Source organism: Solanum verrucosum, unplaced genomic scaffold (genome assembly GCF_900185275.1).
Source record: "Solanum verrucosum unplaced genomic scaffold, falcon-dt-bn FXZP01000267.1, whole genome shotgun sequence".
Lineage (NCBI taxonomy): Eukaryota > Viridiplantae > Streptophyta > Magnoliopsida > Solanales > Solanaceae > Solanum > Solanum verrucosum.
The window spans coordinates 280,581-298,399 of record NW_026019869.1 but is presented as its reverse complement, the minus strand read 5'-3'; the positions used below and the strand labels follow the sequence as shown (position 1 = coordinate 298,399).

At 34.5% G+C, this 17,819-nt stretch overlaps 1 protein-coding gene across 1 annotated transcript in view; it reads right to left on the bottom strand.

The window, feature by feature from the left end:
- Positions 1 to 11,855, bottom strand: part of LOC125819115 (protein HUA2-LIKE 2-like) — a 28,115-nt gene extending 16,260 nt beyond the window's left edge. The window contains exons 1-4 of the mRNA XM_049498633.1: positions 11,388 to 11,855; positions 4,467 to 4,543; positions 1,359 to 3,413; positions 789 to 1,245 (exon numbers count right to left, since the gene is read on the bottom strand). Of these exons, the coding sequence (XP_049354590.1) occupies positions 789 to 1,245; positions 1,359 to 3,413; positions 4,467 to 4,543; positions 11,388 to 11,510 (2,712 nt within the window). The 5' untranslated portion in view covers positions 11,511 to 11,855. The remainder of the gene's footprint in view (positions 1 to 788; positions 1,246 to 1,358; positions 3,414 to 4,466; positions 4,544 to 11,387) is intronic.
- Between the last annotated feature and the right edge of the window lie 5,964 nt (positions 11,856 to 17,819).

The following is a 17,819-nucleotide window of genomic DNA, read 5'->3' as shown; positions in this document are numbered from 1 at the left end:
AATATTTGTAGGGGAACGCAGGATACAAATGTCAACCAGGTCCCAGATTAACCTCACCTTATTGTATCTGTACTCTGTTTATTTTTCTCAATGGAGACAGATTTGAAACCCATTAATTCCATTTCTCTAATTCCATCCATACAATATATCATTTATTACTCTTGAATCACCTTAAGACATCTCTATATTAATCAAACTTCAGCCAACAAAAGAACACAAATGGGTTCCCAAATATATACCACAAAATTATCTTCAACTGCATAAACATCATGTTTCCTCCCTCTTGGGAATTAACACACACTTCACAAGTCCCTTCAGGACAAATAGAAACAAATTACTTGTTCAGCAACCTGAGGTGACCTGAAAGCTCATAACTAAAATGAAAAATAGACAGGATTAGAGCTTAGAAATTTCAATAGAATAAAGCTCTCTCCAGCAGAAGATAAACAACCAAGCAACAAACTTCCTTTGTCATCAGACACCTTATCCCCCTGACCTAATGAATCACGCAGGAAGCCAAAATAGACACCAAAAACAAGCTGACAACTTGTAAACTGCCCAAAGAGCAGGGAGAAAACAACAAATCCTAACCAAGCTTCAGAAAGCAGAAGAGGGTTCAAGGAAAAGACTCATATTATTCATCTGAGCTACACAAACGGCTATTCGCAGTAGAAAGTAGTAACAGGGAAGGAGGAAAACAAATCAAGAAGATTCAGCAGATAAGTTAACACACACTATAATAAACTATTAAAAAGAAAATTATTGTGACAACAAGCATGTAACTATACCTTGGAAGCAACACCGAATTTAGCACAGTCTAACGCAACACGTGTGGCTCGCCCGATACTTTCTTTTGTCCTTGTCAGTATGCCAAGAGTGGCCTCAAAGGAACCCAAAGCAACATTAGCTTCTCCTCTGCTGCTCAGTTTCCCACTGGTCCTTTGTTTGTTATGTAGCTGATGCGGCAAGGGACTAGAGCTCCCAATACTTACATGCATGCTACTATCTACAGTAGACATGTTGCAAGTTAAAGTATTTGGTGTAGATGTCCTAACAAAGGAGTCATGAGAGGATGATGAAAGGGTGGTTGAGACAGCTTTATCGCCACACTGATCATCAGATACAGAGCTCAAACCAGACACGTGCAACTCCTTGAGTGACACATCCACAACTTTTTCAGGGCTTGAAGATGAAGTCACACTTATATTCTTTGATGCTGATCCAGCTTCTTTCATCTTAAGTGACCTAAGATAAGGCATACAGTGAAGTATCAATACATCAGGTACAACAGCTGAGGGACCAGAGCAAATAAGATGGAGACTAAAACGTTGTGACAGGTAAAAACGAAAATAACTTACTCGTCATTGTCTTGAATGCTCACATCTAATGACACCTGGCACAAGTTGTTATTTTTACCACATTCAGCCTCTGCACTACCCAACCTCATAATACCATTTTTTTCTGGTGAACTCATAATTACCTCATCATTAGATCCACAATCAGCAGATTTCCCAGAAACTTCAGAAATTGGATCTTCAAAATGTTTTGCGGACTCTGCAGCTTCATTTTCACAATTTTCATCAGATGTCATGACTGGCTCTGGTAAGGGACATTTACATTTGAAGGTACCCTGCAACTCACCATCATCAGACTCGGCATTAGCAGAGTGTGCAACAAAAGTGCTAGAAGGGCAGTCATTTGAAGACTCCACTTTTTGAGGAGTCTGAATAACAGCATCTGAAACATCACATTTATCTTCAGAGGACACCTTTGCCGAGCTATCATCACAAGCTAAAGGTGTAGTAAGAGCTGGCACTTCTGATAAATGTTCCAAGCCTTCCCGAGCTACTAACGCTTTAGCACTGGCCACAATAGTAGCATCTTCCTGCACAGCATTAGCTGGGCTTCTCATTCTATCCACATCAGAGTTGTTCTCAACTTTAATACCTCCAGACAGTTCAGAGCAAACCTCCTTGGAACTTGAGCAATACCCATTGATAGATGTCTTCATTTTACAAAGCCCATCCACATCTTGTTTATCATCATCTGCAGCATAAGCTGACATAGCCTCCAAGGCACGATGAAGCCGTTTGGATGGAGGTAAAGCAGATTCACCATCCAGCGAACCACCAAACTGTTTACGGATTTCCCAAAAAGATGGTCTTTTGGAAGAACATTTCTTTGATGGAGATGAGTCGTATGCATCACTTTTAATACAAGTAGAGTTCTGAAGGCAAGATCCATCTCCCTCAGGTACCTGTTCCAAAGACTTGTCAGAAGCTCCTGGTGATTTTGCATCATTCAGAACCTCATTATCTAGCACCTCCCCTTCAGGTGCTGATCTACCCATACGCACCCTGGCTCTCTTGACCAGTGGTAAGTGCTCATCACCATCTTCCTTCAATTCCTTGGAATTTTTTTCATCAGATTTTACAGGGTCATCTGGCAAAACATCTGTAGTTCTAGCAGTCAGTACCTCCGGAGCTGCATCTTTGTCTAAACCAGCAGAGGACTCAGATAAATCAATGTGCAGCCTCTTTCTATTTGGCTTCCGTTTCTTCTTGAGTATTACCGCACTACTTTGGAACTCGAGCCTATGGCTCAACTCAACCTCCGAATCACCTTGCACAGCACACTTATACACAGGTTTACAACCAGATTCCACACTGCTTCCTTCATTTAAGCTAACACTGCAAGAGTCAACAGTAGCAATTTCGGAATCACTCTCTTCTGTGCTGCCATTAGAAACAAAATCAGATTGTTCCATATTGTTCCTATCTAAACCATCTGATAGTTTACCATCCATTTTATTCCTTCTGGCAGATCTATCCCTTACAGTATTGGCACCATATCCGGCATTCATGCTAAGAAGGCCAGAGGGAAACAAACGATTTTGAAGTACTTCAGGATCGGCTCTCAATGAACTTCTCAACCTGCGTGCAGATGGAACCCTTCTCTCCACAGCACCATTTCTTGACCTTCCGCCTACAATTTTCCTTCGGGTAGAATAAGTCTTTGTAGCTGGCCCATCCATAACCTCCACACCAGTAGGATCAACTGACAGCATTTCCCCATCATGGGAGACGTCTTTTGCAGCAACTGCACCAGCCTCGTTTTCAAAGTCTGGTTCACTTTCATCTCCATGGTTCACTTTTGATGAAGATTCAAGCGTGTTGAGAGCTTCACCCTCCAAATGTGTTCTGGTCATTTCAACAACCACATTGTCACTCCTAACAGTAACTTCATCGGTAGAACTACCATTGACTAGTTGCTCCGTTTTCAACTTCTCAAAGCAATCAATAATCTCATGCACAGCACGAATAAAATCAGCACCTTTTCCACGACGTTTAACAAAAAGAGACTGTTTCTTATCCTCAGTAAATGCTTCAACATCCACAGGATTGCAGAAGGCTCTGAATTCAGAAAAAAAAAAATAGCAAAAATATCAAAGTAATGGAATAGGAGAATAGAAATAAAAGATGCCATACACGCCAAGTAAGAAGACAGCAGAATTAGTAGGCTACACCACTCTAACAGCAAGGGAATATTAAGAAATTACTTTCATATGATTAAACTCTCATTGTTTTCCTTTTAAAACCTATGTTGCTCGGACTCTTCAAAAAGGTTGACGGGTGCGTGTCAGATTCTACAGAACTGGTGTATTTTTGAAGAATTCGACACTTGTGCAGCATCATTATTGAAGAGTCCGATTACTTGAGCCAAGGGTATATCGGAAATAGCCTCTCTACTCCACTAGGTAGACTAGGTAGCGATAGGGTCTGCATACACACTACCCTCTCCAGATCCCACTTGTGGGATTATACTGGGTATGTTATTGGTGTTGTTGTACTTCCATACGATTTTTAAAATATGGGGTAGCAATTAGATGTGGCGAAAAACCTCAGCATTGTTGTACCTCCTTGACCAAAAATTGACTTAGGACTATTTGGATAGTTAAAACTATCAACTCCTAACATATGAAGCTCCCAAGATAAAAAAAATGGGTCAATGAACTTACTAAAGGTGCAACACATGAACTCCCAATATACAATGAATCAGTCAATGAACTTATCAACTTACTAAAGGAGCACCTACAAGATACTCTGTAACAACCTTGAATTCCTGACATTCGGTATACATCCTCAAAATATTGGCTCTCTTTTTTTTTTGAAACTGGTAAGGTTGTATTCTTCAGCATTAAGGGCATGCTGGCCACCACCAAAATATTGGCTCTCTTAATCTTACGGTGATAATTCTTAATTATAAAGTGTACTTCGAAATTGAAAGCATCTATTGATGATCATAATCTTACTAAAGTTACATTGAGTACATCTAAGAAATCTAAGCAAGGAGATAACTTAATTCAATCAAGTTTGCAGATACTGAAAGAGGTTCAACCACACAGAAGTTACCAAGGTTTAAAAGAAAAAATATAACAAGTCACGATCAATAAATAAAGTACTCACATTTGTTGGGTCCCAAAAAAGTAAACTAACACTTTCTTCCGGTCTCTTGAATAACCCCACTTCTCTGGCTCACTCACCTGTCATAAGCAACAAAATCATGCTTAGGCTTCTCTATGCAGAGTTCATCTGTTGGTCAAATGAGAGGTAAAGGAAATAGACAAAGAAAGAGACTAGGAGATTCTGGCCATCATAAGAGAATACATAAATTTGAATCTAATGAAAAAACATTTTGTAGGATAAGTAATAACTTAGTCAAATGAGTAAAGGAAATAGGCGAAGAAAGCGGCTAGGTGTTTCTGGCAATCATGTGAAAATATACAAAAATAAATGAATCTGGTATGAAAGCTAATATAAAAACATATTTTACGACAAGTCATAAGGGTAATAACTCATTAAATAGAACTTCAATAAAACCGAAAAATCCCCAAGGACAGTGGCACACGGTCCGAAACTCAATATATAATGGGCCCAATCCTTTACCCTTCTCTCAACTTAAACACAATTAATTTGTCTATGGCAGGGTTCAAAACCGTGAACTTATTAAGAAAATGAACTAGTCCATTTGCAATGTCAAAAAAAATGTATAGACACAATTATTGGTTGCATATGATTAATGGAATTATAAAAAAACTCATAAATTGAGCTTAATCAGTGCTATTGTACCCTATAGGATACTGATTCTGCTTAAATTAGAAGAAAGTCTCAGTTATTGGTTGAAGGTAAACATCAACAGATGCTGCCTGTAGTATCTAAGGTAACCTCTTGATTATCTAGTCATCTGCCTTTGAAATGTTTCTAAGAGTTTAAGTTGCAAGATTTCAGAACAATTTTTTTAAATAAAAAAAGGCTAATAACTAAACAAACATTTCCATAAATACACTGTCCCTCACTAGATAGCTCAGTATGAGACTTGTGAGGTTATGCTGGTAACACTAATTGTGTGGCCTGGTGGTCAACCAATTGGGTGCAAACCTTAAAATATAGGTTCAAATCCCAACAGAACAAAATAAAAACAGTCGGTGATTCTTCCTATCCACCTAACCCTTCATGCACAGATTTACCGGACACCAGTATTGGTCAAAGGTAGTTGGTACGGATGGAATCTAAATGTGTGCAAGCTGCCCAGACACCACTGTTATAAAAAAAAACATTGTGGCAGCAAAGTAGTTTTCCTTTTCTCTTGAGATATTATGATGATGTACACTAGGTAGAAGTGTCCGTACAAGCATAATTGTTAAAAACACACGACCAAAAACTATTGCATAAAAAAAACCTCTTATTAATACTTAATACTTTTTCCTAAGAAGGTAAATAATATTAGATACTTTTAAGTTCATGGATAGCAGTACTTCGTGTGTAAATTTAAGATCAGAACTTCATTTTCAGAGAATAGAACAAACAAATATGGGAAACTAGCTGTCACGAGATATATCTTATTTTTGTGACAGAACACACTTTCTTTCTCAAGATGACTGCACACAACCCACACACTATTTTAGAAAGTTAACCATGTACATCTGAGTAACCTTTAAAAGTAGTCAAACAATGTTCTATGACATAGTTGTGTTGTCGTACAAACAAAATCTACCAACTGAAATTAAAAAACCACTGTTTACAAACTAGTTGCAAGGTGATAAATCTTCTGTTTTCACAGGACGCACTTTCTTTCTCAAGATGACTATGTACACAACCCAGATACTATTTTAGAAAACTAACCACGTACATCTGAGTAACCTCTAAAAGTAGTCTAACAATGTTCTCTGACATAGTAATTTTGTCGTACAAACAAGATCTATAAACTAAAATTTAAAAAGCACTGTTTAGTGGAGAAGGCATAAATGAAGAAGATTATATGTAATACTAGTAAAAGATAACAACAAATAGAAAACAATTATTTATTTGCAATAATGGTAGCATTCAGACAAACTTGCAACACGCACCTCCATGATACCTGCTATATTTCAACTACATAAATTCAAATAACTTAGTGGACCAAGAGTTACGGAACACACATTAAGCAAAAATTATGCCAACCAGGCTTGAAAACTAATTCAGATTATGTTTATTCAAATGCAAAAATGGTTGTGGAGGTTCAATGAAGAAGATAATGCACTTTGGATAAAGGGCATCAGTGTTAAAAAAAATGGATTGCTAAGTCACTGGATTTCTAAAGCCTCACCCTCTCCTGTTGGTATTAGCATTTCGAAAAACATAGGCCTATGGGACTTTTTTGGGGAGCACATATCCCTGCAAGTAGGAAATGGAAGGATTTGATTTTAGCAAGACACTTGGATTCGAAAGTCCCCACTGAAGAATTTATTTCCTGCTCTTTTCCGTAGTACCACTCAACGGGTAACTTCCCTTGCAGATCTCAGGCAAGCTCAAGATTGGTGCATCCGTATAAACCTAAACGATTGGGAAATAAAAGTGTATTACCAATGCTTCAGATGTTGTACAATATACCTCCTTTCTTACAGAGACCGGATCGCTTCATATGTTAATGGCATTTCAGAGCTGTCTTCTCTGTTAAGAGTTGCTAATCTTTTCTCTCTAGATCTCCCTCTTCTAGTGTTTGGCCCTCGACAACTCTTTGGAAAAGTAAAGCTCCTCTAACGGTGAAGTGTTTCATTTGGATCCTGGCTAATGACAAATGTCTGACTTAGGATAACCTACAAAGGAGAGGCATTCAACTTTGCAATAGATGCATTATTTGCAAGGAAGAAGCAGAAGGTGTTAGCCATCTTTTCCTTCATTACAAAATTGCATCCATGGTTTTGAATATGGTTTTCAATTTTCTAAAAATCAAAAAATGGTGTATGTCATGTTCAAGTTCAACTATGGGTTTTCTACATGCTTAGCAAAGGAGCGGCATAGGAAAATCTCGTCTTACCATGTGGAATTCTATTCCTGCAGCAGCCGTATGTTGGGTCATTAGGGAAAGAGCGAAATGTTAGATTTTCTTATGACAAAAAAGATACAGGAGGAACTGTAATGATTGGGAATTGGAAAGGGCAATTCAACTCATTCAGCTACTTGGCAATTTCAGTGATCAAGGAGAGGGGTCTGGCAGGTTATTCTGGATTCCACAGAACAAAGTAATCATTTCAGACAATAACTGCTACACGTTTATGATTGCATCTAGTTCATTGGAGCAGAATCATAATGGGTGGCCATTGAGACAGATTTGGACAACTATTGCACCATACAAGATTGCCCGCTTTTGCACTAAACCAAACAAAATTCAACTCCTTAACCTCTCAAACCTAAACAGAAATCTTTGTTTGCACTAAACCAACTGAATTCTTCATTAGCCACATCACTGAATGTAAAAACAATTATAGAAGGTACTTAGATTTGCACCAATGCAATATAAGGACATATATTTAAGTCGAATAGCATGTAACCGAGAGCAACTATCTTGTGTCTTTTTTGGCTACATCCCCTAGACATCCATTTTAGGTCCACTAATCTCATAAGAACCAGCTGATTCAGCAAAATTTGGATTAAAAAGTGAATTTGAAGTCCTGATTCAAATGCAAATAAGCAGTTTTGAGATTAAAATTCAAGTTGCGCGACTAGCTTCCCTATACTGAATTTCTAATTTTCTATCATGAATGGTAACACTTAGAGCCTGTTTGGATTGACTTAAAAAAATAGCTTTTAAGTCAAAAATAAAAAGTCAAACTGAAAAAACTTTCAAGTCAAAAAAATAAAAAGTAGGGGGAGACCTACTTTTGGTTTTTGAATTATTTTAAGTCATTTTTTACCTTGCCAAACACTTCCTAACTTATTTTAAGTCATTTTGACTTATTTTAAGTTATTTTTTATATTTGCCACACACTTCCAGAAGTCAAAAACTGACTTAAAAGTAGGTTTGACCAACTTTTAAGCCAATCTAACACCCTCTTAGTATATTTACACTGCCTAGTTAACAATTAGTACAAACTTTTCTAGCTATACTAATAATTGATGTACAGGCTTCAGTGAAAAAGTGTGTGAATAAGGGAAAAAACAAATGTATATATAAGTAGGCAGCACAAGAAAACACAACTATAAGAACAAATGACAATTATATCAACAAATAAATGGGAAAAAATAGGATTAAAAGAAATGTATGCTATTGTCAACTTAAATTTCTAATTCAAGTGCAAATATGCAGTTTTTAACTTTCGAATTCAAGCTCTATGACCAACTTTCATATGTTGAATTTCTAATTTCCTACTAGTAGTTGTAACAGATCAATTATTATATTTTTAACGAACAAGTTCATTAGACTGTTTTACCTGACAATTAGAAATAAACTTCCCACTTACATTTATTTTTTAGCATCTCCAATATAGATCTCATAGACAATGAGCACACACCATAGCCTCTGTGCCCACACTAAACCGTGATAAAGCTAGGTGAAACTTCTCACCTGTACTGCACCAAACTCGTGATGGGGTTTTCTAAGACATCTCTCCTTGGCAATCAATGAATCCGTCCTCCTTAAACCAGATTTGGCACACCACCACATCATAATGCCAAGCTCCAGAGAAAGTTAAAGCTAGATAACACAGGTTTTATTCAAGTAGACCTTCAAGCTAGTGTGTTTAAATTAAACTGGTACAAATAGGCAGCATTGGCAGAATAAGCAGCCCAATGAAGAAGACAGTGGTAAGGGAAAACGTAGAAGAAGACGGGAGCATGTGAAGCAATCATAGTACAATACAAGAGTATATAGAGAGGGAAACAAACAAGAGGTATAAGGAGAAAGGAAGATGGTACAAGGAATCAACATAGCTCCATCAACAAAAACATATTCATACTCATGCAAGTGGAAATACAAGGGTAAAGAAAAACCCATGCAAGTGGAAATACGTTAAGACATAATTTGAGATCAAAAAATGAAAGAATTTCCAAATTATGCTACACAAGTATCAAACTGGGTATGTTGTTGGTGTTATTATCAAGTATCAAACTGACCGGCAATCAAGCATATTAGACACACTAGCAAATTAGCTGCAAACTTTATACAGATAACACTCCAATTCAAAACACAAAGTGGGAGGAATCAGAACGTAGTCAAAAGCAGCCGTAAGTGACTACAACAAGATGTAGGAGTGACAAATGGTCAGATTAGGAAGTCTTCAAGTCTAAGTTCCTTGCTCCATTGATTTTATTACATCATGCCCGATGTCATTTTGCAAGATTTTCTCGTGTGCATAAGGCAATGCATCATAGAGACAAGACAGATAGATTTAAAGTTACGTATATGTTCATATCCAAAGGAACTTTATGTTGCTATAATCACTCCTGAGATAAGATGGATAGTTTTTAAGTTAAGTATATGTTCATATCAAAGGAACTTCATGTTGCTATAATCACTCCTGAGATCCAAAGGGCAAGATATTCTATAATAGCTAAAAGTTCAATTTAGTGAAACTGTCTAAATCCTATGGAAGTCAAATGCCAATCTAACTAATTTGCCATAGAAACTCACTTTGATTTAAAAGACTTGATATTTTGGATTGTTAGATTAATTAGAGGTTTAGATATTAGTATCAGATGAGACAATAACTTGTTTTTTTGAGTGTAAGTTGAAACAAAAAAAAAACTGGCAAACTAGCTACCTGTTTCTTGCTCCTTTTTCTGCTCATGGATCACTAATCTTTCATTCAAATTGCAGAAAAAAGAAAAAACAGAGGAACAAAAAAAATACTCGTGCAGTTCCTATTTATGTGCTTGATTTCATAAAAATGCCACCTTTCTGAATTTGGCAAGTTCTTTATTCTAAGACTCCCACTTTACCCTTAGTGACACTCCCTTAAATGAATGGCATAGCATATTTAAGACTACACAGATTCAAAATCCTTTTACATTCTTTTTTTTTGTTTCAAAATTCTTTTACATTCTTTAACTGTCTCCAGTCCAACTAGGACACAAAATGAAATAAAAAAATGTAATATCTATCCCTGTTGCCCTACTAGAACTGGGCACAATGGGATAATTCTGCAAATACATTTAATGCGGAACGATCTCACTTACATATTATTTTCAAGAAAACCTCTCCACACAACTTAACAAAAATATATATATACACAAAATCTTGCTAATGAATACCTTTTACTGATCCCAAAAGAAAAAATCTTGCCAAAGAGATTATAGTGTGACATACAAATTAATATCATAGTCACTTCCCAAAGTAACAATTCTGACAGAAAAGTGAAGAATCAGAGTTCAACAAGAAAGTAGAACCAAGATTATGGGCTATTCAACATCTAGTTCACAGAAAATCACCCTGATAAAATGATCAAACAGCCAGATACAGAAACTTCAGAAAAACCTCTCCATATACCCTATAATCTAACCAGCTACAAAGCAGATATTCTCAGTAGTACCCTTCAAGTTCTGCAGTCAACCCAAAGTGTAGTCTCCAAATCAACAACTTAGGAGTGCCCTGACAGTTCTACTACTTCCTTTTTGTTAGATAACTAATGTTAATATAGCAAGAGTAATTAGCTACACTTAATGTCTTATGTAGTTCAGATTCCAAAATCAAGTAAACTAGCTACATACATTATAAACAATACCTAAACAATAATTCAGGGGTAAGACGTTAGTGCTCATGCAAACCCCAATCTCTTCCTAGTTCGTCTCATCTCTAACACTCTTTTGAATAACAAGAAATCAGTTGTTCCGAGATTGGACACTCTGTGGACAAAAGGGTCACATTTTTTACAGTCTAAACTACAGTCTTTTAGCATTTTCAAGAACCATAAGGCCCTAATCTACTCTAAAAAGGTGATTTTTCCCGCAAAAACATCAGATCCACAACTCCAATAATTATAAAAGAAAGAACTGACCACATAAAAACAATAAAAACCCACAAATACCAAAACTAAGGATAAAAAATAGAGAAACAGAAAAGCACCCACATACCGTTGCAGGCCAAGCTGGAAACCCTTTAACCTTAGCAAGCACAAGATCACCAACTTTCCACTGACGGCAAGCTGCTGCAGCCGCCGCCGCTTTACTTGTACCTTTTCTTCGACTGGGCGCCATAGAAGCTTAGAACTAATTAAAGCAGCTATGCACGCTCTACAAATAGCACAAAGGAACAAACTTTCGAAGGATTCCTAAACGTAAAGAAACCAAAACCTCTCACTTGTCCACACAATTTGATATGTTGATTCTGAGGCATTGATAGGTCAACACACCCAAAAAAAAAAAACCAGAAAATTCACAAATTGAACAAAGCCTAAAACCCAAAACCCAATTCTTCAAATGAAAAGAGTAAAAATAGCGGTGTGTTTTAAAACCCTAACCCTAAAATGTTTACAGAGAAAAAAAGGGGTAGAGAGTTTTATGGCGAAAGGCCGTTCACAAAATGAGAGAAAAAAAAAAGTAAAAAAGAAACAGATATGAACGTGGTGAGTACTATGGGGTGTGTGGGGGTGCGTGGGTTGCTAAATTGCACCGAAGAGGTGGGTATAGGTAAGAATTTTGAAACGTATATTGCTATCGTGCACGTGGTGCGGATATTAGGGAATTTGGTTTGTTTTATACGTGTGAAAGCACGTGACTCAACAAACTTGTTATTGACACCTGGGCTGGATGTGGCAGATGCTCAATAAAACCTATAAATGGGCTTAAGGCCCATACAATTGGGCGACAATTGAACACCATTTCATAAGTATATGCAATGAGATAAAAGAGAAAATTATACTCCATAACTAAATGAGAAAAGGGTTAAAAATGTCCTTAACGTATCACAAATGATTTTAAAATGCCCTCTTTTAACCTATTAGATCAAAAATGTCCTCAACATTTTTTTAAGGTTTAAAAATACCCTTTTTTAACACCACAATGACATAGCAATGATGAGTCATTTAATAAAACAAATGACTTCATTTTAGTATATTGGTTCACATAATTTATAACCCAATTTAACTACCCAATCCATCAAGGTAAAAAAAACTCAACCGGTAAACCATTTTAAAAATGAACCCAACCTATCCGGGTATTCCTTCCATTCTTTCGTCCTTGACCCTCTTCAATACATATCATGTGAGAAATAGACCATTCTCCATTTACATTTTCAGACGAGAAATACTAATGAACACCCATTTGCTTATTTAGTCAAAAAAAAAATAAGAGAGTAAAATTAGCAGAATAAGATTAAAAAAAATTGAAATCTTGATAACAATGTGTTAAAACAACCAATTTTGGCACATATTATGATGGGATAATTGTACAGAATGGCACACTTATAATCTAAAATAAATGAAGTAGTTATTGTTTGATTTAATTGTGTCACGTAGCAAACGTTTGTCAGTCGCCTCTCTTCCTCCAAATTCTCGCCCGCCACTGTCCCTTTCTCGCTCGCTCCCTCTGTGCTCGCCTCTCTCGCTTTATACAACAGAATTGTATAAATTGAGTTTCTGTTTGTATAAAGTGAGAGAAAAATGTATATACACATGCAAATACATATATATTCGTCCTATACACTTATAATTATACAATAAAAATATTTCTCTGCCCAGTTCTCTTTTGCCTTTCTCTCTTTCTCGTTTTATACAAACACGGGTTATACAATATAATGTAAAATTTATGTTTGTATAAAGTGAAAGAAAATTGTATATACACATGCAAATACATATATATTCGTCTTATACACTTATAATTATACAATACAAATATTCCCCTGCCCAGTTCTCTTTTGCTTTTCTCTCTTTCTCATTTTATACAAACACAGATTATACAAATATAATGTATAATTTATGTTTGTATAAAGCGAAAGAGAGAGCGATTTTTGATATACAAATATTTTTGTCAACGATTTATACAAACGAGAGCCTAACAACAATTTATACAAATGGCATGCCAGCAAAATTATACAAATCTGAAGAGGAACCAACGAATTATACAATTGCTTCTTTTTGTATAATTTATACAAATGGCATGCCAACGAAATTATACAAATATGAAGAGGAACCAACGAATTATACAATTGCTTCTTTTGTATATATGTATAGCGAAATAGACATAGCTTTCAATTGTATATGTATAGCGAATTATACATATATATGTTTGTTATGGAGCGCAATTATGCAAACTTTCCTATAGCATATAAATATAATTTTTTGTTTGTTATATGTGAAAGTTGCTCTATTATGAATGACTCAAATCAAAAAATGAAATCTTGATAAGTATCCACATACAAAAATGTGCTAAAATGATGTTTTTTTGCCACACATTATGAGAGACAAAAATAAAAAAAATGAAGTCTTATATAAGTACCCACATATGAAAATGTGTCAAATTCATCTTTAAGAAACCACATTTTAGACTTAACGAGAATGGACAAAGCCACATTTCTATCTGCAAATGTATTCAAGGATGAATATAATGGAAGGTAGGTTATTGAGAGCAACTTATAAAAATGACTATAAATTATTGGGTGGTTTTTTTCTTCCTAAAGATGGATTGGGTAGTGAAATTGAGTCTAGAAAATTATGTGGACCAATAAGATGAAACTATTTGTTTCATTAAATGACTCATCATTGTCATGTTATTGTGGTGTTAAAAAAGGGCATTTTCAGACTTTAAAAAACCTTGAGGGCATTATTGATCTAATAGGTGGAAAGAGTGCAATTTTAAATCATTTATAATACATTAATGGCATTTTTAACCCTTTTTCCTAACTAAATTAAGCATCAATATTAGGGAGACGAGAGGGAGTTGTTCGGATAATAAGCATCTCTCACCTCCGATCTAGAGGTTATGAGTTTGAGTCATCAATGGAGCAAAGGTGGAAACTCCTGAGGGAGGAGTTAAAAAAACATCTCTCTCTATATATACATACATTATTTATACGATATTTACACATTGCAGTATAAATATCAATGAGTAATTGATTTTTTTTCCTATTCCGACTAACTCAAATCTACTCTAAATGATCCCAAATTTTCGTATGGTATTCTTTTGTTATTTTAAGTCTTTTGATATATTATTCACTCGAAACTATTCATATTTGTGACTGGTCGAATTTTATAATTTGAGCTTTGAAGCTCTTCAATGGTGGAACTAAAAATTAGTCGTCATGAAGTGTGAGTTTGATCACAACAAACAACTAAGTACAATTTATTGATAATATTTATTATATTTCTTAATAATGTTACGACATTGTCAAAATTGACAAGAGTAGACTGCTAAAGAAATACATAATAGATTGGGAAAACATTTTTTATAGAGAAGAAGAAGAAGTAGCGGTGTAGCACTCAAAGTAGCTGAATGAGTGAGGCCCACTAACCTATCAATGTAATGAAAAGAGTCGAATGACCATTTTTTTTTTTATAATAAATGATGCTTGTTTTTGTTATAAGAAATTTTTTCAATAGATATTTTGTCTATTTTTTCTTTTATTATACTTTTTTTTGTATATTTTGAGTTGTCCGTTTTGAACTTTATACACCTTTTAAGAAAGAATTATTAATATGAATATTTTTACCACAATATTCATATTAATTTATATATATTCTTAGATTCTGGAAAATATTTTAAAAACAAGTAATTAAAATAAATAATATTTTACCTTATATATATATTAGGAAGAAATGTGGGTTTGGAATCAAATCCATAAATTTGGGCTTAAAGAAAGAAAAAATTGATTACTCATATATTGTCTACATATATATATTACCTCATTCAATTTCAAGCTTGTGAATATCTCACTTTAATTCATCATTCAAATTTGATCGACAAAAATAGAAGTGTCACAATGGCTTTAAAGAAAGTCAATTTATCATTAAACACCAACTAAATTGTAGTATTAAATTAATTGTGGACTTCATCCATTAAACACCAACTAAATTAATTATCTCAAATTTATCTATTAAATAATCATAATTAAACAAATAGTTCAAAATTTGTGTTAAAAAATTAACGAAAAGAGTATTTTATGGAAAAATGTTCTAGTGCTCAAAATGATCTAATGGATCGTTACACATGTTGACATTCCTATTTTTTCAATAAGGTGCAACGTCGTGGTGACTAAAAAATCAATTAAACTAAATTTGAAAAAATTTAAGAAAAAATTTAAAGAGTCATCACCGTTGACACCCAATTTCGAACCTCCGCATGTGGATTAATTATCGAGCTTCTTCAATTTGAAACGATTTAAAATAATAAGTTCTAGAAAATTTCAAAAAAAAAAAAAAAGTTTGCAAGTTATTTTAAATAGTTTGTCACCTTTTTATAATTTTTAGATAATATATATGTTTTAATTAATTATGTATATAATTAGTATCTTTTATGAATATTTGAAAATCATCTCAAAAAAGTTTTAATTTCATTTGACTATTTGGTTTTAGTTTAGATATATAATAGTTTATATTTAAATTATTTAGTTTATATTTGAGTTAATTATTTTATCTCGTTAAGATTAAGAAGTTCATTGATTAATTTGTATAAGTTCATCGTATTTAACTTTCGGCCAAATTTATCGACTAAGTTCATTTTGGCTACAATTGAAATTCATTCGGTTTCATTTCGATTGCGAATCTAGCCACTATTTTACCTCCCTTTAAAATCAAATGCAAGACCATTTTGAGCCTTTTTCCTTAAACCATTTCAGCCCACTCCATTCTCTATTCATTTTCCAGCAGCCCACTAACTCTTACAACAATAACCCAGGCCCAACACTCTTATTACAAATAACCCAGCAACAATACAATACAACATACAATACGCCATATAGTACCCGACCGACCCAGACCCGCGCTTCTTCTTCTTCAGCGAAACGACGCAGCAAGCAGAACAAACGCAGAAAATCCGCAAAATCTACCCTGCAGAACCCATAACCTAGTGCCCTAGACGATCACATCGTTGTTCCCTTTTCCTTCTTTTTTTTCCAGAAATTGCCCATCCCCCTTCCACTATAACTTTGGAAAAGAGCAAAGATTTTGAATTTCAAAAAATTCAAACGAATTTTACCCCCTAAATCTGTCTTTTCACCCCTCTATAAATAGCCTCCTTAGTTTTCATTCAAGGGGGATTAAGTTTTAGGGAGGAGAAATTGAGAGAAGTGCAAGACAGGAGATTTTCACCAAAACTAGGTTTTCTTTGGTATCGATTACTCGCTTGTTCGAATTAGGCTCGCAGTGGTGTAAAAGCTTCACGGTCAAGTTCGTTGTTCTAGTCTCGCTGCCTCGACAAAGGTAATATCCGTTCCATTTTGTATTCTGTTTGTTTCAATCTCTATTATGTGATAAATTTGTTTCAATTGTTTGATGCTTTCTTATGGATTTTTGCTATTTTCTTATGTTAATATGTCTTTGCCATCAAATATAGGCCTTATTGAACAAATATCTTGGTTGTTTAATGTGTATAGCTACTGATCAATCTCCTCTTCTCTTTTATACTTTAAAAAAATGCTTATTTGTGGCTTGATTTCATAGTAACTACTGCCTCAATTCGAATTATTCTTACTGATTCTATGTGAGTAACTTCCTTCACATGTCATTTGAATTCCTGATGCATCTGTTTGCCCTAAAATAAAATAATATATATATATATACGTCAATCGGTTAAATAAGAGCTTTCTTGTATTTTGTTTAAGACTATGTCCTAAGATTTGCCTGGAGTATGAGTTTGTTGGTGTTAATATTTCAAATATACTATGCTGACCTCTTTTAGTATAATATGAGTTGTCGTGGCTCTATTACATCGTGTTGGGTCTCTTAGTTTGTTCATTTTTAAATTAAGAGAGCAAGTTTGTGTTTGTCGATGGTTTTGACATATAAACAAGACTATACCGACTTATATTGAGTGGTTGTTTGAGTTCATTTATTTTTTCTTGGATCGGATATGCCTAATTACCATTTGTTGTTGTTGTCATAGTTAGATACTACCTTGTATTGTTGTTGTTTTTTAATGCACTATGAAAGTACTGGGTAGGTTACAAGATTTAAGTTGTGATTTGTTATTTTTGTTAAAATATATATCTATATATAATAAGCCACAATTCAAATATTTTTATAGTATTTAGTTACATTGTAACTATCTTGTTAGCTTTCAATCAAAATCTAACAAGATTTTTAGTTACATATTTATTATTTAGTTAAATAATAAATATGTCATTGTATGAGCTATCTATTACTCATTCCTTTTGAATTTGTTAATCTGATTTTGATCTGACACATAGTTTACGAAAGTAAATTAGATTTTGAGAAAAAATATTATTTACGAATTAGATTTTGAAAAAAAAACATTAAGTGATACTTGAATTTGTCCCAGATTTTCAAAAAGACACATTAATTTTGCGTGCGTCCTATTACCCCACAAAACATTTAAAATCACAATAAATACACA